The sequence below is a fragment of the Hyperolius riggenbachi genome, chromosome 6 (genome assembly GCF_040937935.1).
Source record: "Hyperolius riggenbachi isolate aHypRig1 chromosome 6, aHypRig1.pri, whole genome shotgun sequence".
Classification (NCBI taxonomy): domain Eukaryota; kingdom Metazoa; phylum Chordata; class Amphibia; order Anura; family Hyperoliidae; genus Hyperolius; species Hyperolius riggenbachi.
In genome coordinates, this window is record NC_090651.1 from 372,826,743 (window position 1) to 372,847,729 (window position 20,987).

General features: G+C 45.0%; 1 protein-coding gene across 2 annotated transcripts in view; it reads left to right on the forward strand.

The window, feature by feature from the left end:
- Positions 1 to 20,987, forward strand: part of LOC137523067 (phospholipase A2 inhibitor gamma subunit B-like) — a 54,992-nt gene that overhangs the window by 27,052 nt on the left and 6,953 nt on the right. The window contains exons 2-5 of one of the 2 annotated variants that reach the window (XM_068243264.1): positions 6,090 to 6,199; positions 10,656 to 10,778; positions 12,608 to 12,754; positions 18,842 to 18,982. In XM_068243264.1, the coding sequence (XP_068099365.1) occupies positions 6,148 to 6,199; positions 10,656 to 10,778; positions 12,608 to 12,754; positions 18,842 to 18,982 (463 nt within the window). In that variant the 5' untranslated portion in view covers positions 6,090 to 6,147. The remainder of the gene's footprint in view (positions 1 to 6,089; positions 6,200 to 10,655; positions 10,779 to 12,607; positions 12,755 to 18,841; positions 18,983 to 20,987) is intronic. The other variant, XM_068243263.1, reaches the window with a different exon arrangement.

A 20,987-nucleotide genomic window follows, 5' to 3' on the forward strand; every position in this document is an offset into this window, starting at 1 on the left:
CATGCCATCCGGGCCAGGTGCCTTGTCTATTTTTAATTTATTTAGTCTTGCCTTCACTTCTTCCTGCGTTAAGTATTTAATATTACAGTTAGAAGATTGAGACTCTTCCACCTCTGTAGTTTGCAACAGTGCTGTTTCTTTTGTGAAGACAGAAGCAAAGAAAGCATTTAATAACTCTGCCTTACCTTGGTCATCCACCATTGAGTTCCCCCCACATTCTTTAGGAGTCCTATACAGTCAACCTTTCTTTTTTTAGAGTTAATGTACTTGTAAAACTTTTTTGGGTTAGATTTGATATCCTTAGCGATTTGTTTTTCAGCTTCAATCTTTGCCTGCCTAATTTCTTTTTTACAATTTTTATTGCACTCCTTATAATTGCTTAGTGCAGCCTCGGTCCCCTCCTGTTTTAAGACCTTATAGGCATTCTTTTTCCTCCTGATTTTATCTTTAACCTTTCTATTCATCACCTTTCTATTCACTTGGGCAAGACTCCCTAATACTGCCATGGCCTATAGGGCGCACCACTAGTGGCTGCAGCTGTGGTGCTTTGAGTCCGCCAGGAGAAAAGCGCAAAATAAGTATTCTGTGTCTTGTCTTGTGTCCTGTCTTTCCACGTGGAGGTGCATCAGGGTTTATGTCAAAATGGCCCATCTGCGCCCCCCCCCCCCCCCCCCCCCCTGGCTAGAATTCAGTGCTATTATCTCTGTTAGCTAGAGTGGTTGTGTCTATCCTCTTGGTGTACTCCAGTACTCTCGGCCTGCCCAACTTCTTGTTTGACTCCCTATTACTTGACCTGGCTTGTCTGGTAATAGGGTCAGTTCTAGCCTGACAGACCCAAGCAGGTTACTTCGGCACCCGGCATTCAGCGCCGAGTGCCAAATCTGGGCGCAATCATAGCTGTAGTGCTGTGCTGTGCGCCCTACGCAAGATTACCAGACCCCAAATTACACCGGGATTTTAGCGGCAGCAATGTGTGCTGTCATTTGGCTTCCCCTGCGTCCAGTTTACCGGTGGCGCCATAATACGTACTCCTGACAGACACCCCCAGCCACCGACAGACCTGACAAGTCTTCCTTCCGTAACATGGCATAAGTAGCCCCTTTTGAGGCCAAATTCCCCCCTGGGGCCCCTGAGCCAGCTGCCTTGCCCCACCTAGGTCTCCCCTCAATTTATCTGTTGCTCCCCAGAGCCCCTCCAGAGCGTTTGGCAGAGTAGAGTCTCACTTGTCCCAGCAGGCACACCCCTCTGGCACTCCTTGGTTACATGCTCCCGTCTTCATCCACCGATAGCTGCATTTTCTCTATGACCTGCAGCATGTTATTACATATTAACATAAGCCAAGTCATGAAGGTATGGCGCCCCCGTGAGGATCAATGCGGGAGTGCACGGAGCCACGGACTGACAGAGGAGTATGCCCACCGGGACAGGTGAGACGCTACTCTGCTGAAGACTTTGCATGGGCGCCCGGGGAGCAACAGATAAGTTGGGGTGGGGGGTTGGGGGTCCCCTGAAACTGACTTGAGGCCTTAGGGCAATAACCTAGGTTGCCCCCATGGTGGCGCTGGCACTGTCTGACAATTTCTGACCTGACCTTCACATTGGCCTCTTTTTGTGGCTTTGACTCTGCTGAACAATCTGATGAAGACTGTAGTCACTTAGATTCTGCACCACTGGTGACAGAGTCAAAAGCAGCTTCACTTCAGCAGGGGTGTAACATGGGGGGAGCATCTCCTGCAACTGCAGGGGGGCCCAGAGGTGTTGAGGAGGAGGCCCAACTACTAAACTTCCCTTTCTCTGACTGATACTCCCGATGAGGTGTTTTTGTGCAGATGTTATGGGTGTGAAGATGCTGATGGCCACACTTGTTTTATGACCCTTGTGAGATGGGCCTCCAGGCCGTGAGGGTCACCAAGAAGAGGCAAGGGAAGGGTTGTGAACATTAAGGCCGGGGACACACTTGTCTTTCAGTTTTCTGCACACATTTTTTCTGCGTGGGTTTTCTGCACACCATGGGCTCGATTCACTAAAGCGTGATAACTCAGTTATCACTTGTAAAGGCTTTGCACGTGCAAACTCGAGTGTTAAGGCTTTGCACGTGCTAACTCGAGTGTAAAGGCTTTGCACGTGCTAACTCGAGTGTTAAGGCTTTGCACGTGCAAACTCGAGTGTTAAGGCTTTGCACGTGCTAACTCGAGTGTAAAGGCTTTGCACGTGCTAACTCGAGTGTGAAGGCTTTGCACGTGCAAACTTGGGTGTTAAGGCTTTGCATGTGCTAACTCGAGTGTAAAGGCTTTGCACGTGCAAACTTGGGTGCTAAGTAGTTTGCACATGCAAAGCGACTTTTCATTGCCGTGCTAACACTTAGCACCCTTTAATGAATCGAGCCCCATGTGTTTTTGTAGAAAGAAAAAGGTGCGTGTTTTTTCACAGCAGCTATTGTAATTGATAGAGAAAATTGATATGTGCAGAGTTATTCTGAAGGATGTTATTTTTTCTTTCTTTCTGCACACAAAAGATGCCTTAAGTGTGTACTAGCCCATTGATTAACATGAGTTCTCAGTTTTTTGTGTGCAGGAAACGCACACAAAAACAGTGTAGTTCCTGCCTCAAGGGGCCCCATCTACGATATGCTGTAGGGGGGGGGCCTCATCATTTGCAGTTACACCCCTGCACTTTGCTGCTTCACTGACAGCAACGGATACTCCTGGTTAGTGATGATCGGAATCAGCTAATTAGTATTACGCACAATTTCGCGTAAAATTTCGCAGTTACACCTATACATAATTACTAATTGTTGATTCAATTGATTTTGTACAAACATCCGTAATTACGTAATATGAATTTACGCATAATTTCGTGCCGACTTTGCCGGTGAATAGCAAAGCCCCCATACAATACATGCTACTGTCAGCAAATATGTTAGGGAGTAATAGTGGGTGCAAGTCAGAAAAATTAATTTTTCAAAAAGACTTTGTAGTTTTTGAGAAAATTGATTTGAAATATGCGAAGAAAAATGTTTTTTAAACTCAGAAAAATGACAGTTTAAAAAACATTCTTCTTTGTATATTTAAAATCGATTTTCTCAAACACTGCAAGGTTTTTTTGAAAGATTATTTTTTTGCCTTGCACCCACTAGTCTCTTTAAAGGGAACCAGAGACGAAGCACCATTGTGTATTTTACCATATATATCTGTAAGAACATTAGAGAAAACACTTATCAGCTGTGATAAGAATCCCCGACTGAGCATTCAGTCTGGCTTTGCAGGGAATGATTATAGCTGAGTCATTATAGCAGAGCCACAAGGGGGTTAGGCTTGGGCTTGAAAAGACACCAGAGAAGACAGACTCAGCTATAATCTTTCCGTAGCAAAGCTAGACTGAGTGCTCAGTCAGGGATTCTTATCAGAGGTGATAACAGTCAGATTAACTACTTTGGCCTCCTGGACGTACTAGCTACGCCCAGGAGGCCTTGTGCGCGTCCACGTGCACGCGCGCTCCCGGCACGGTTCGTTAGCCTGGCAATCAGTGAATCGGGCTATGGTGCCCGATCACTGATTCCTCTCCCCCGCTGAAAAAGCGACAGCTTCTCTCGGAAGCTGTGCTTTTTCTGGCTGTAGCGTCCACCATAGGTCGCTCTAAGCGTATGTTACGCTTAGAGTGACGTCATGTAAACAAACTCATGGCCGCCATCTTGTGGCCAAAAAGTAATACTACAACTAAAAAAAAAAAATCAACACACATTTACATTATAAACCTTTTGTTTACATCCCACCCTCCCAAAACTACCCGTACTCGATGTCAGCGTCCTCCTAGCGTGGCAGCGGGCGCGGAGCCGCACTCTCCGCCATGCGTACTGCGCAGGCGCGGATCTTGGCGGCGGCCATCTTGATTGTGGCATACGAGACGACCCGTGTTGTGGGGTCGGGTCGCAGCCTGGGGGCTATGTAAAAAATGCATTGGAGGCGAAATGGGACAGAGGGAGCAGAGGAAATCACCTATGGATTCTAATATCAAACAGGTAATGACCAAATTTTCGATATTTGGCCTCGTAAGTCCTTTAAGGGTGTAAACTTTTTAAATATCAATGTGAAGATGAAATATTTCTCAATTTTTTTTTATTTTAAACTTGTTAATAGTGATAGATGCAAAACGGAAAAAAAATGCACCTTTATTTCCAAATAAAATATTTTCGCCATACATTGTGATAGGGACATCATTTTAACGGTGTAATAACCGGGACATATGGGCAAATACAATACGTGAGTTTTAATTATGGAGGCATGTATTATTTTAAAACTATAATGGCTGAAAACTGAGAAATAATGATTTTTTTCTGTGTTTTTCTTCTTCCTGTTAAAATGCATTTACAGTAAAGTGACTCTTAGCAAAATGTACCCCCCAAAGAAAGCCTAATTGGTGGCGGAAAAAACAAGATATAGATCAGTTCATTGTGATAAGTAGTGATAAAGTTATAGGCTAATGAATGGGAGGTGAAAATTGCTCGGATGCATAAAGTGAAAACGACTGAAGGCTGAAGTGGTTAAACAGAGAACAATGAAACAAAGAGCAGATTAGGTGTTTACTGTCATGTTCCCACTGATTTATAAGGTAAAATACAAGAGGGTGCTTCATCTCTGGTTCTCTTTAAAGAAGCTCTGTAACTACAAAAAGTTCCCCGGGGGGGTACTCACCTCGGTAGGGGGAATCCTCCGGATCCGGGCTTGCTGTGCCCCTCCGAACAGCGGGCATGTCAATATTTACCTTTAAGGCTCAAGCGCAGGCGCAGTATCGGCTCTCCGCTCGGAGATAGGCAGAAATACCCGATCGCTGTCGGGCCGCTCTACTGTGCAGGCGCAAGTCTCCTGCTCCTGCGCAGTAGAACGGACCCGACAGAGATCGGCTATTCCTATCTATCTCCATACGGTTTGCCGCAACAGCGCCCCCCGCTGGAGCCAGGAAAGGTAAATAAATCAGCGCTTAACAGCACTTGTCAGGCTTGTCAGGCTTCCGGGACACTCCGGGGGAGCCAGCGCTGGACTGCCTGCAGCTACAGGGGAGGGGGAAGCCTCATTGGGACCCTGAGGCTTCCCCCTACCGAGGTGAGTACCCCCCAGGGGGCATTTTTTTTTGTTACAGTCTCTTTATCATATGTAGTATTTTTGGTAGTAATTGCATTTATGGGGTATTTGCTATTCACCCCAAAGTCGACACGGAGTTACACGTAAATTATGCGTAAATTACTGCGTAATTACAAATGCTTACAATTACATACGTAACTAATTACACTTTCCCCTGAAATTTTGCATTACAATATATAAATACGAACTACGATGCATAATTTCTGCTCATCCCTACTCCTGGTGTGTAAATAACATGAAGCCCTCAGTGGTACCACCATATCAGCCACCTGGAGGGCAGGGCTGGTTCAAGTAACAATTGGGCCTTAGGGCAAAATTAGCCTGGGGGGCCCCCCAACAGACACCCCCTGACCAAAAAGCGTCATTAGAGGCCCTTTGTTGCAGCCAGATTTCCCTCCTGGGCCCCTGAGCTGGCTACTGACCCTCCCCCAATCAACTCCCAACTTAACAGACTTTGCAGAGTCCCTGTGGAGCAGCAGTTAAGATTGGAAGGGACACCTTGGGGGGCCCTACAGGCTCTGGGGCCCTGGGGCAATTGCCCATTTTTTCCTATGGTAGCTCCAGCCCTGCTGGAGGGCAGCTGGAAGAGGGGGACTACTGTGTTTTTTCATGTTTTAACAACACTGATTTTTAACCACACTCTGACTCCCTGCATAGTTAATAAAAACATTAAATTCAGGCTGAATACATTTCTATTCATTTTTTGTGGTCTTTTTTTTAATGCAAGGACATGATCCATCTCATTTCACTCTCATTAGGTTTCGATTCTCATCCTTATTAATTCTAAGCAGATCATGTATTATCACCAGTGTGTATTATGTGTGTGGACTTTTTGGAACTTTTATTGATTTTGTGGTTGCACCCAGCCTGAGTAACCTCCTTCACTTATCTGTGTTTCCACACCCAAATAGCAGATTATATAACAGGTTTTGGGCTCTGCTCTTTATTCAGCAGAGACAGAAGCCCGATCAAATCAACACCAAACCTAGGGAGGCTAAAAACATCTATCATGTCGTCTTTCGTTGGCTTTTTTGGGGTCCTTCTGGCTTTGGCAACGTCTGGTGAGTGTTTTATAAAGCTCTGGGAAATATTTAACATACTATAAATAGGTACAAGGGTCATCCGGGAAAGTAAACCACTTAACGACCGCCTAACGCCGATAGGCGTCGGCGGGTCGTTAGTGGTATAGCATGGAAACGGCCGCTCGATAGAGACTGCCTCCGTGAACAGTGTGCGAGCCGCCGATCGCGGCTCGCACGCATAATGTAAACATCCGGGGAAGAAATCCCCGCTGTTTACATCACACGGCGCTGCTGCGTAGATCGCCGATCCCCGGCCTCTGATTGACCGGGGATCGCCGTCATCTGATAGGCAGAAGCCTATCCTATCAGGCGCAGGACGGAATTCCGTCCTGCGCCGCTCAGAGAAAAAGGTAGAGGGAGGGAAAGCCGGGGAGCCCAGAAAACGCTGCGGAGGGGGGCTTTGAGGAGCCCCCCCCGCAAATCAGTAGTAGCCGGCGGCGATCAGACCCCCCCTGCAGGACATCCCCCTAGTGGGGAAAAAAGGGGGGAAGTCTGATCGCCCTGCCACATTCCTGATCGGTGCTGCGGGCTGTAGAGCCCACGCAGCACCGATCAGTACAAAATCCCCTGGTCCTTAAGTGGTTAAAAAGTAAAATAACAATAGAGAGAAGCCTTTGGCTGATCCAGAAGCTTCTCTGATCCTTCTCCACCCCACCGCTGCTTGCCATCACCCTCCTCTTCTTTGCCACCACGCCCTCATCAAAGGCTTTCAGATATGTTTAAAGGGTCCCAGGGCTGGATCGGCAAGGTCGAGGAGGATGGGAGAAGCTTCTGAATGCCTCTACTGACCTATCTTCTTTTACTTTTTAAAACTCCCAGAAGAAAAAATGAATTGAGTAAGGGCCAATGGTCTGTTCCATCATCTGATGACCTCAGAAACAATTACACTTGAAAATTATGGGCAGAAAACGTGTTTTATTTTATCCTATTCTATGCTGCAATCTAGTGGAAGTGAACAAGAAAGATTCTTTGGAAATCTCCACATTATAATAATTCCAACATTTGTATAGCACCTTTCTCCTGTAGGACTCAAGAGCTTAATGCTAGGTACACACAATTCAATGTTCTGGCAGATTTACCTGCCAGATTGATTTTTCCCAACGTGTCCGATCTGAATTTGGATTTATTTTCCAATCAATTTTCGTTGACTTCTATGGAAATTGGAACATTCACCGAAATTCAGATCGGACATGTTGGAAAACAAAAATGATCTGGCAGGTAAATCTGCCAGAAAATTGAATTGGGTGTACCAAGCATTAGATCTGCAGCCAATAGGGGCACACTCAGTACTAGTAGGCAGTAGCAGTGACTGTTACTTAATAGGTGCTGTGTTACTGAATAGAAAGGACCGAGAGAAGGGGGGGGGGGGCACTTGAAGAGAAACTGTAACCAAGAATTATAGTTCATCCCAATCAGTAGCTGATACCCCCTTTTACATGAGAAATCTATTCCTTTTCACAAACGGATCATCAGGGGGCGCTGTATGACTGATATTGTGGTGAAACCCCTCCCACAAGAAACTCTGAGGACCATGGTCCTGGCAGTTTCCTGTCTGTGAACCTTGTTGCATTGTGGGAAATAACTGTTTACAGCTGTTTCCAACTGCCGAAAAAGCGAGCAGCATCTCTTTCCAGTGACATCACCTGCCAGCAGTAAAAATGTCACCATGTAATAAATGCCAGAATGTAAATCAGAGGAAATATTTTACAATGGGCAAACAATGACTAAATCATTTATACATAATTATTGTAAAAATGAAGCACATTTTATTACATTATTTTCACTGGAGTTCCTCTTTAACCAGTACGCTAACCAGCCACCGGCACATTGAAGGCCGACACATACAAGGTAGAAACAACTATGGTTGTACAAGTAATTTGTTCACAGTTTTTTTTACCTACCTTATTTCAAACTAATTAGTACATCTTAAATTATAATCTGCATTCAAATCTCTAGGAATCAAGGCATCCAGTTTCAAAATCCATTTTGTTTCCTTTTTCAGCAAACCACATTGGCTGTTAGTACCTCGCCAATTAGGCTTTACATCATCTATGATGCAAACATTGAGACCTGAAATAATATCCTGATTACGTACTGTATAAAAATGAGCTGATAAGAAATTATACATAACACCTTTTATATATTATAAATTTGTTCAGACTTTTCTTACAAGGGCTATCATTCATAAAGCGTTCCCGCGTGCGGAAATGCTAAAAACAGCCGACTTTACCGAGCACTGAGCAAAATGTGTATTCATAAAGGCTGTTTCCGCATGCGAAGCTGACTTTCCCAAGCAGAACGATAAATTACCTCATTGTGCGGTGATTCCATGCGGAAATGTAACAAAATGTAAATTCATAAAGGCTGTTTCTGCATGCGAAGCTGACATTCCGGAGCAGAGTGATAAATTACCTCATTGTGCGGTGATTCCATGCGGAAATGTAACAAAATGTAAATTCATAAAATTTTACACAAGCGGTATGCGGATGGGGATTACCGCACCCCTGGATGTAGCGATAGGCATGCGGAGTACATGTAAGTGAATGGGACAGACCTCCCAAGCAGCAGCAGAGAACACCGCATGGAGGGACTCGGCCAGCTTCTCCTGTTTCTGCATGCCTTCTGACAGCCTAACGCCAGCCTACAGCGGGATATCTCCGCACTCCTATCGCAACAGGAAACATTTTTATGAATGACCACCCAGAAGGCTGAAATACCGACAGCGGTGTTTCTCCGCACGGATTTTACCGACAACACTTTTATGAATGATAGCCAAGGTCTTGTTGTCTGTATAGGCATTCCAGTAAATATATGACACGATCAGTTTCACAATTTGGTGGATTTTGAATTCCATTGCAAGCTCTTTGGATTCAAATTCGTGTTGTGCTTTCAAATCCTTATTTATTTTTGTTATTATTTATTCTATGGGACGTGGCGTAGTTAAATCCCAAATTGAGCAATTTAATTGCCTAATTATTGAGGCCAAGGGAACTCAAATTACACAGGTCTGCGACTAAAAAGCTGTTTGATCATGTTCATCAAATTTCCAAGTATTTTGGTGTGCTAAAAACAAATAAAATATTGAAAAAACTCCCCCCCCCCCTCGCCACAAAATGCAAAATTGTCTTCAAATGTTAATTTTTTGGATCCGCAAAAAGAAGGGTGGATTGCATTTAAAGAAGTCATACAGAAATTTTTAGGCAATAACAAAGATCCTCACTACACCCCTCCCAGTTGCTAGGCAATGAAAACAACAATATAGGAAATCCCATCATGCTTTGAACAGCAGCAGGGGAAAAATACCTGGGCAGTTTTCTTTGATGGGGTGGAGCTTAGCTTCTGTACAGCTAAAAATGAGGCTTAGATAAGTAAAACAAAGTTCTGATGTGGTGAAACTGTTAAAGAAACACCAAGCCTTTTTAGTGCTTCGGAGTAGATTTTTAGTCTGGAGGTTCACTTTAAAGCTGCTGGTCTGTATCACATGCCACTGTTGGGCTATATACAGTCATTGCCAAAAAAGATTAGTGCCTTTGCACTGACGCCAGAAAACACACCACTTCTCCCAGAAATCGACTGCAGTTGCCAATTCTCTGGTATTGCCATATTTATCTCTTTTGTTGGAGCTAGAACAAATAAAAAAAAAGAGAAAACAAAAAATCTGAGCCAAGGGTATATTTTTGACTGTGACTGTAGTAAACTGTTCAATAAAACTTAATAGGCAACATTTCAGAACAGCCTTTTTTGAATGCTCTTCTACACCTATTCAGTAGGAGACCTTAGGCAAGACTCCCTAACACTGCTACTGCCTATAGAGCGCGTCCTAGTGGCGGAAGCTCTGGTGCTTTGAGTCCGTCAGGAGAAAAGTCCAATATAAATATTCTTTGTCTTTGTCTTCTTGGAATACACTGGGCAGTAGTGTTCTATTGTTAGCCTGACAATCCCTCAAAAACCATCAGTCCATTAATCCACTGCAAAACCACCTGTGTGATGTAAATGTTACACTGGACAACGGAAGTTATTATTATTATTATTTATTGTATTTATAAAGCGCCAACATATTACGCAGCGCTGGACAATAAATATATACAATGATACAAGGATGACATACATAGGGTTATACACATAGAACAAAGTTATACATATAAATTGTACAAAATACATGATCATGCAATATGGGCTGGTTAGGTAGGCCCAGTAATACAAGTACAGGCTGTCATAGGACAGGAGCACATGATCCTGTAGATTACACTAGGGAGTGGAGGACCCTGCTAGAGGCTTACAATCTAAAGGGTGGGGTGGAAACACTAGTTAGCAAGAGATTGGCTGCTATGACAATAGTTCTAGTTCATCTGAAAGAATAATTGCAGTTCCATCCATACACAGTACGGCCCAACGTGGAAAGTCTAATTATACAATGTTATTTCTCTCTCCTCAGGTTATGCACTGACTTGTAGGAAGTGCTCAGCTACAACAAGCACATGTAGCAAACCAAGCAGCGAGACATGTGCTTCGGCTTCTGGTTATAAGTGTGGAGTTGTCTACTCAACATCTACCACAGGTGAGTTTCTTCTTAAAGCTCAATTCCAGACAAATATCTAAATATGCCATCTAATATGTTCTGACTCGCCCACAATGCAGAGAGACTTGCCATAAGCGCTGTGGAGAGTTGGGTGATTAGGAGTCCATTGTGAAAAATGCACTGCTGAGACTGGCATGCTGCTGGGTGTGTTATGCCTTCCTCCTCTTTGGTCAGTGTGTCCAGTCTCCATGGCTGCCCACAGCCTTGCCACCAGTGCTGCTCGGATACCACTTTTCACTCTCTGAAACTAATTCGAATCCGGATACCCCTCTATCCGATCCGAGTCGGATATCTGGATCAAACATTTTCCAATCCGAATCTGGGTCAGATATCCAACCCCAGTATCCGTCGGATTCGGATATCCGGATGGAAAACTGGAAGTGGCCTTTAAATTTCTTTAAAAATGTTTTTAGGGTATATGAGGCATGTAACATCATTATTTTGTAAAGGGCCCTTCCTCCTCCTCCTCCTCCGGAGGATCTTGTCTTCCGGGGATTTGTAGGATGTCAAAAGCACACTCACATACCTTGGCCAGGAATCGAACCCAGGTCCACTGCTTAGAAGGCAGCTCTCCTCACCGCTATACCACCAGTGGCCAGGAATCAAACCCAGGTCAACTAATATTACAGGCTGAAGCCAGCCATTTCACTCATCTCTTCAACTACAAGGCCCAGGAGTAGTCTTAGCTACCATAATATCTATGTTACGGCAGGGCCCTTATTACACTTTCTCTTACAGGGCTATCCCCAAAATACACTTAATCTGTTAACAGCGTTTTCCCAAAAATGCAGGTAATCTGACAGCAGTTCCCCCAAAATAGGTACCCCCAGCATAGGTAGCCAGGTCTATAGGTGTCCCCAGTATAAGTAGCCATGAGTATAGTTGTCCCCAAAATAGGTAGCCAGGTGTATAATGTCCCCAGAATAGGTAGCCAGGTGTATAGATGTCCCCAAAAAAGGTGGCCAGGTGTATAGATGTCCACAGAATAGGTGGCCAGGTGTATATGTTCCATAGGTAACCAGGTCTATAGGTGTCACATAGGTAGCCAGGTCTATAGATGTCCCCAGAATAGGTAGCCAGGAGTTTATGTGTACCCCAGCAGGAGGGGAGGCAGTGCAGGGGGGGAGTGTTGGGCTAAGCAGCGGCGAAGGGGGGGCATCTCCCCCCTTCTCTCAACTTGGGGCTCCCCCTTCCTCACTCTCCCCTCCAGAACTAAAATTTGCGGCGGCTGGCAGCGGGCAGGACTTACCTCTTCCTCGTTCGGTGCGAGAGGGAGCACTCCACTGCCGCTAGTCTGGCCTGGTCTAGACCAGAGCAGCGGCATGCAGAACTTCCCCGGCGCTTGGAACGAGAAAGAGGTAAGTCCACCCGCTGCCAGCCACTGCAAATTTTAGTTCTGGAGGGGAGAGTGAGGAAGGGGGAGCTTTAAGGTGAGAGAAGGGGGGGAGATGTCCCCCCTTCTCTGCCGCTGTGCCCAACACTCCCCCTTCACTGCGTTCTCTACCTCCACTATACATGCTAGGGTGGATATCGTCCACCCTCTAAAAAAAGCAAGTGGACTTGACTTCGTCCACCCGCGTTCATGCCCGACTCGACCCCTGGTCTTTTAAGTATTTATAATTTTAAAAAAACTTGCTTACCCCACACAAGTTTCTTCATTGAGGTAGGTAATTTTACTAACCTCTTCTGCTGATTTTTGCAGGGTTTTTTTTTTTTTATCCTCTTGGGGTTATTCTTTCCTCCCAGTATAATTCTTTAAGTTCTCTGATCTCTATGGTTATAAACAGTATAACTCTTTTTGGCTGCAGATGGCGCTAACACAGAAAAATACGCATGGGCATGCTTACCTGAAACTGAATGCAACAAGACTGGAACGGCCAACAGTGAAAAAGTGAAGATAAAGATGGCCACTTCCTGTTGCAACGGTGATGACTGCAAACTGGACATTCCTTCCTGTAAGTCATTCTCCTTTGTGTTTTAAAGGCACTTTAATGAGAATTTTTCAGCATTATTCAAAATCCTGACGATGAGACGCATCTATAAATTGTAAAATTAACTAACTAAAAAAAAACATATTCCTCCATCATAGTTTACAGGTTCTCTTTCCCTATTCATTCATAAACTTGAAATAATGGAGACAGCAGCTGCATACTACAGGTTTACTAGTTACAACTCATACTTGAGACTGGAGACAGCACAGGCTTTGGACAAATCAATTTCTCAGGTAAGGAGAAGGAGCTCTGCCTTAACCACTTAAGGACCGCAGTCTTTTCACCCCTTAAAGAGAACCTGTACTGAGTAAAAATATTTAAAATAAACACATGAGGTAACTTCAAATGAACATTACATAGTTACCTTGCCATCAGTTCCTCTCAGAAGCTCACCATTTTCTTCTGACAATAATCCCTTCCAGTTCTGACAATATTTTGTCAGATCTGAAATGTATCAGTTGCTGTCAGTAAAATATCAGTTGCTGTCAGTTATAACTGAGAGGAAAACCTGATGTACCAGGTAATGTCCATATTTCCCTATGGCTCAAGTGGGCGATGTTACAGTTTAACTGTGTGCTGACCAGGAAGCTGTTATGGGGTAATGGTCATTTTCAAAATGGAGGACGGAAAATTCCCTTGATCACAGTGAACAAATAGGACGTGGGACAGGAGAAAGACACTGAGGAGTAGACTACATGGGAGGTTAGTATGACTTGTGTATGCTTATTTTGACTTTTAATTTTCAGTTCAGGTTTTGTTTTAGGACCAGAGCCTTTTTTCCATTCAGACCACTGCAGCTTTCACGGTTTATTGCTCGCTCATACAACCTACCACCTAAATGAATTTTGGCTCCTTTTCTTGTCACTAATAAAGCTTTCTTTTGGTGCTATTTGATTGCTGCTGCGATTTTTACTTTTTATTATATTCATCAAAAAAGACATGAATTTTGGCAAAAAAAATGATTTTTTTAACTTTCTGTGCTGACATTTTTCAAATAAAGTAAAATTTCTGTATACATGCAGCGTGAAAAATGTGGACAAACATGTTTTTGATAAAAAAAAAAAACATTCAGTGTATATTTATTGGTTTGGGTAAAAATTATAGCGTTTACAAACTATGGTGCAAAAATTGAATTTTCCCATTTTGAAGCATCTCTCTCATTTCTGAGCACCTGTCAGGTTTCATGAGGTGCTAGAATTCCAGGATAGTATAAATACCCCCCAAATGACCCCATTTTGGAAAGAAGACACCCCAAAGTATTCACTAAGAGGCATGGTGAGTTCATAGAAGACTTTATCTTTTGTCACAAGTTAGCGGAAAATGACACTTTGTGACAAAAAAAATAAATAAAAAAAAGTTTCCATTTCTGCTAACTGGTGACAAAAAAAAATTAAATCTGCCACGGACTCACCATGCCCCTCTCTGAATACCTTGAAGTGTCTAGTTTCCAAAATGGGGTCATTTGTGGGGTGTGTTTACTGTCCTGGCATTTTGGGGGGTGCTAAATTGTAAGCACCCCTGTAAAGCCTAAAGGTGCTCATAGGACTTTGGGCCCCTTAGCGCACCTAGGCTGCAAAAGAAATGTCACACATGTGGTATCGCCTTACTCAGGAGAAATAGTATAATGTGTTTTGGGGTGTATTTTTACACATACCCATGATGGGTGGGAGAAATATCTCAGTAAATGAGATTTCTTTTGATTTTTTTACACACAATTGTCCATTTACAGAGATATTTCTCCCACCCAGCATGGGTATGTGTAAAAATACACCCCAAAACACATTATACTACTTCTCCTGAGTACGGCGATACCACATGTGTGACACTTTTTTGCACCCTAACTGCGCTAAGGGGCCCAAAGTCCTATGAGTACCTTTAGGATTTCACAGGTCATTTTGAGGCATTTATTTTCTAGACTACTCCTCACGGTTTAGGGCCCCTAAAATGCCAGGACAGTATAGGAACCCTACAAGTGACCCCATTTTAGAAAGAAGACACCCCAAGGTATTCCGTTAGTAGTATGGTGAGTTCATAGAAGATTTCATTTTTTTTTCACAAGTTAGCGGAATTGATTTTTATTGTTTTTTTTCACAAAGTGTCATTTTCCACTAACTTGTGACAAAAAATAAAATCTTCTATGAACTCACCATACACCTAATTGAATACCTTGGGGTGTCTTCTTTCGAAAATGGGGTCACTTGTGGGGTTCCTATACTGCCCTGGCATTTTAGGGGCCCTAAACCGTGAGGAGCAGTCTAGAAACCAAATGCCTCAAAATGACCTGTGAAATTCTAAAGGTACTCATTGGACGTTGGGCCTCTTAGCGCACCTAGGTTGCAAAAAAGTGTCACACATGTGGTATCGCCGTACTCAGGAGAAGTAGTACAATGTGTTTTGGGGTGTATTTTTACACATACCCATGCTGGGTGGGAGAAATATCTCTGTAAATTAAAATGTTTTGATTTTTTTTAACACAATTGTCCCTTTACAGAGATATTTCTCCCACCCAGCATGGGTATGTGTAAAAATACACCCCAAAACACATTATACTACTTCTCCTGAGTACGGCGATATCACATGTGTGACACTTTTTTGCAGCCTAGGTGCGCTAAGGGGCCCAATGTCCTATTCACAGGTCATTTTGAGGCATTTGGTTTCTAGACTACTCCTCACGGTTCAGGGCCCCTAAAATGCCAGGGCAGTATAGAAACCCCACAAGTGACCCCATTTTAGAAAGAAGACACCCCAAGGTATTCCGTTAGGTGTATGGTGAGTTCATAGAAGATTTTATTTTTTGTCACAAGTTAGTGGAAAATGACACTTTGTGAAAAAAAAACAATACAAATCAATTTCCGCTAACTTTTGACAAAAAATTAAATCTTCTATGAACTCGTCATACACCTAACGGAATACCTTGGGGTGTCTTCTTTCTAAAATGGGGTCACTTGTGGGGTTCCTATACTGCCCTGGCATTTTAGGGGCCCAAAACCACGAGGAGTAATCTGGAAACCAAATGCCTCAAAATAACTGTTCATGGGTATAAGCATCTGCAAATTTTTATGACAGGTGGTCTATGAGGGGCCGAATTTTGTGGAACCGGTTACAAGCAGGGTGGCTTCTTAGATGACAGGTTGTATTGGCACTGAAGTGCAGGAATGTTCTCAAATCGTGACCTGGACATGGCAATTAAGTCGTACCAGCAGTGATCAGAAAAAAAAATTCTGTCACTGCGGTGGGGCGGGTGAGGGTTTGGCTGGGTGATCAGAAGCCCGCAGGGGGCATATTAGGGCCTGATCTGATGGGTAGCAGTGACAGGTGGTGACAGGGGGTGACGGGGTGGTTGATAGGTGATCAGTAGGTGATTACAGAGGAGAATATATGCAAGCAATGCACTGGCGAGTTGATCAGAGGGGGTCTGGGGGGATAATTGAGGGTGTGGGCGGGTGATTGGGTGCCCGCAAGGGGCAGATTAGTGTCTGATCTGATGGGTAGCAGTGACAGGTGGTGACGGGGTGATTGATGGGTGATTGATGGGTGATCAGTGGATGATTAGAGGGGAGAACAGATGTAAACAATGCACTTTCGGAGGTGATCTGAGGGTGGGTCTGCACGCAATCTGAGGGTGTGGGTGGGTGATCAGGTGCCCACAAAAGGCAGGTTAGGGTCTGATCTGATGGGTGGCAGTGACAGGTGGTGACAGGGGGTGATTGATGGGTGATTGACAGGTGACCAGTGGGTGATTATAGGGAAGAATAGATGTATACAGTACACAGGGGGGAGGGTCTAGGGAGGATCTGAGGGTGTGTGTGTGTGTGGGGGGGGGTGTTAAGGAGCCCCCAGGGGGCAGTTTAGGACCTAATCTAAAAAATAGCGTTGAGATAGTGACAGGGAGTGATTAATGGGTGATTAGGGGGGTGATTGGGTGCAAACAGGTGTCTGAGGGGTGGGCAGGGGGGGTCTGATGGGTGCAGTGGGCGATCAGGGGGCAGGATCAGTGTGCTTGGGTACTAACTAGGAGGGCTGCAACCTGCCCTGGTGGTCCCTCAATCACTGGGACCACCAGGGCAGGAGGCAGCCTGTATAATACGCTTTGTATACATTACAAAGCGTATTATCCGCTTTACATGCGGCAGATCGGGGGTTAACAACCCACCTCCGCTGCTAATTGGCTGGCGGGTTGACGTCGCGGGTGAGCACATCCAGCGTGCGATCCCAGGCCAGCTAGTCCGCAATGAGCCGCCGCCGATCGGCGTATTGCGGTCGTTGCGGGCTCCACTTTGCCGCCGCCCCTAGGTAGGGGCGGTCGGCAAGTGGTTAAAATCACAATCTAGTAAAATAAATATATATATATATAGATAGATAGATAGATAGATAGATAGATAGATAGATAGATTTATTTTACTAGATTGTGATTTTATTTTTTAGATCTATATATATATATATATATATATATATATATATATATGTGGTTGGGAGGGGATCAAGGGATACATGGGGGGGAGATCTGGATACAAAAGTGTTTTTTTACACTAAAATCGCACAGCCTGTCACGGCTGCAGGCTGTGCGTCTCTCCCTGTCACACAAGATCCACAGTGACAGGGAGAGGGAGGCGGAGAGGGAGGCGGAACGGCAACTATGTTGCCTTTCGGAGGGTGATCGCTGTGATTGGCTCACAGCGATCACACGGCAGGGAGCCAATCAGTGACGGCTCCTGCCGATACCCGGAAGCCTTAGCTGTCATAAGACAGCTAAGTGCAGCCGGTTCGGTGCGCACGATCGCGGCGGGGAGCGGCGGCGCCGGTGATAGAGATCTACGCCCTGCCAGCCAGGAGCCCATCAAAACAGGGCGTAGATCTCTATCACCACGGTCCGGAAATGGTTAAAGGACTACTGTAGGGGGGCGGGGGGGTGTAAGGGGAAAATTAGTTGAACTTACCTGGGGCTTCTAATGGTCCCCCGCAGACACACTGTGCCCGCGCAGCCACTCACCAATGCTCTGGGCCCCGCCTCCGGTTCTCTTCTGGAATTTTCGACTTTAAAGTCAGAAAACCACCGCACTTGCGCGGCCGTGTCCTCGCTCCCGCTGATGTCACCAGGAGCGTACTGCGCAGGCACAGACCATACTGGGCCTGCGCAATACACTTCTGGTGACATCAGTGGGAGGGAGGGAGGGTGTGGCTGCGCAGGCGCAGTGGTTTTCCGACTTTAAAGTTGGAGATTCCAGAAGTGAACCGGAGGCGGGGCCAGAGCATTGGTGAGTGACTGCGTGGGCACAGGACGTCTGCGGGGGACCATTAGAAGCCCCCAGTAAGTTCAACTCTTATTACTCCCTACCCCCCTACAGTAGCCCTTTAAATAGTACCTCCGATAAAAGCTTAATCGGGTCACAAGTGACACTCCACCCCCCTCCTTGAAAATGCAGGCAGCCATGTTTCCGAAGACTGTCTGCATTTTCACAGCACGGCCTCAGCTTGCCAGCCACAATTAGGCAGAGGCTGCCGAGCTGGGGGCTGACCATGGCAACATAGCTGGATGCAGACAGAGCCTTGGTGTAAAATTCGTAAATAAAAAAAAAAGTCATGGTTGCAATATCGATGGTGTGAAGCAATCACCTGTCTGGAGGGATGACATCTGAATATGTAAGTATTTAATCCTGACACCCCCCGGTCCTCCATCATTAAGTTATTCTGTTTTCTGATGCAACTTGTAGGCAGGGGAAGCTGATTACTGCAGATGCCGACAGCCATTAGGTGACTGTCCATTCCCTGACTGGCTACAACAATCTCAGTATATCTGTACAAAGCTTGTTCATAAACTGTGACCCAAAATCACCAGAGGATGTGTAGGCCTGAGATCTCTGACACAGAGGAGACAAGGTGGGGAGACAGTAGTCAAGTATTTTGTAACAATGAATAAATAATGGAAGTTGGAGTTTCGTAGACTTTTCCACCCACTTCATCAGGTTCTTGTTCTGGTTCTTCATAAAACACGCAGTCAGCACCCTTACAAGTCTGTGAAACTCATTTCTGCCCTCGTTCTTTTGTTGTCAGTGCCGGCAGACAGCTCCGGGACGAGTGATTATAAATGTCCATCCTGTAATCCTGATTCCTCCACCAGCTGTACGTCTTCAGATACCATTCAATGCGCAGAAGGAGAAAGCATGTGTCTCGCCACATCTGCAGATGCTACAGGCAAGTATCACCTACAAAAGCAACGTTTCCTACCTTTTGTTGAGTACATTTGGAATTGGTTGAATTTGTCACAAGGTATAGCCGACATATAGAACAATGGTCATCTACTAATGATATTCTAGTATTTGCTTCCCTATCACTTGAAGAGAACCTGAACGGAAAAAAGCCGCCATATTTACTTCCTTTTGAACAATGCCAGTTGCCTGGCTGTCCAATTGATCCTCTGCCTCTAAAGGGGCCCATACACCTAACGATTTTCACGCCGTAAACGCTGACAGAACGATCGATTTCCATCCAAAATCAATAGTTCCCGTTGATCGGTCCGTGCGGAAGATTTCGCCCGATCGCTGGCGGGTCGGGAGTGCGTCGATAGCGGAGTTCGAATGCCCGACAACCGACGCTAGCGGCAATACATTACCTGATCCGGCCGGCGCGAGTCCCCGCTGTCGCCGCTGCTCCTTCTCCGCTAGGTTCCGGGTTCCGGACCGGCTGGCTTCACTTACTTCCTGTCCCGACAGGAAGTTTAAACAGTAGAGCGCTCTCTACTGTTTAAACTTCCCAAGACAGGAAGAAGTGAAGCCAGCCGGTCTGGAACCCGGAACCTAGCGGAGAAGGAGCAGCGGCGACTCGCGTCGGCCAGATCAGGTAATGTATAGCTGGCGGGGGGCGGCAGCTTCACAGGTGGTGAATCGATTTCATGCTGAAATTGATTCACAATCTGTTTTCAGTAAAGGCAGCTATACGATCCCTCTCTGATCAGATTCGATCAGAGAGGGATCTATCTGTTGGTCGATCTGATGGCAAATCGACCAGTGTATGGCCACTTTAATACTTTTAGCCATAGACCCTGAACAAGCATGCAGATCAGATGTTTATGACTGAAGTCTGACTGGATTATCTGCATGTTTGTTTTGGATGGGTGGATCAGATACTACTGCAGCCAAAGAGATCAGCAGAACAGAAGTTGTGGAGGATTCCTGTAGCTAGTACTCAGGGACACCCAAGGTTAAACAGAGAGATCGGGAGCTCAAGGGTGCAATATCATTAGATATTTTTAGGAATGTGTAATCACAACGTGATGGATACTCACAAAAGTAGGTTGCTGATCCCTGTTCTTTTCTAATACCCTCCCTCCTAGCTACCTTGTCACCTAATACTAACCACTTCACTCAATATACCACCGACTTTCCACACCAAATGAACTCACCAGAGATAATATCCTCGCTAACGAAATCATTACATTCAAGTTTCCAAGAATAATTTCAAGAGAGAAATTTCAAGACCTCTTCCTCGTCTTTGTTTTCTGAAGACTTCCACTTGGAGCCTCTGGTGATCAAAGATCTAAGGTCCCCATTTGGTGTGGAATAGGTGGTGCAATGTATGTTAAGAGTGTGGGGGATTTTGGGTACTCGTTCTTGCTCATGCGAAGGTGTCTTCTACTGAAAGGGGCAGGATCATGGAAAAGAGAGAGTTGGTTCACTTAGAAAAAAAGAATCTAAAACAATAAACGGTAGCTGATAATGAAGAGCAGCACATGGAAGAGAGAAGCTGCCATCCAGAGTTCTGCTGTGCATGGATGCCATACATGGAAAAGGGGAATACACACGGAACCAGACATGATTCACTGATCACCCCAATCAGCTGTAACAACAGCCAAATGGTCAATGTTCCTTGGACTAGTAGTGGTGGCTTTGTGCCGTTTGGGATCAAATGGTCCAGTAAGCTTTGAGTACTGGAAGAACACCTATAGGGAGACATTTGGTGGTTGTGGCGGGGCCATGAGAAATGGTGATGAGCCTAACACAGAAGCTGCAACTTTTAGGAAAATTAATGTAACTGTATTATTAACTAGCTGATGACCCAGCATTGCTATTAACAATCTTAACAGTGTAACAATGGCAACAATTAAAATATTCCACTTGAAAATCAACAGGTACATTTTGATTGGCTATTATAGTCCCCACTTCCATGAATATTAATCTCAGTCATCCAGTGCCCATTTGGG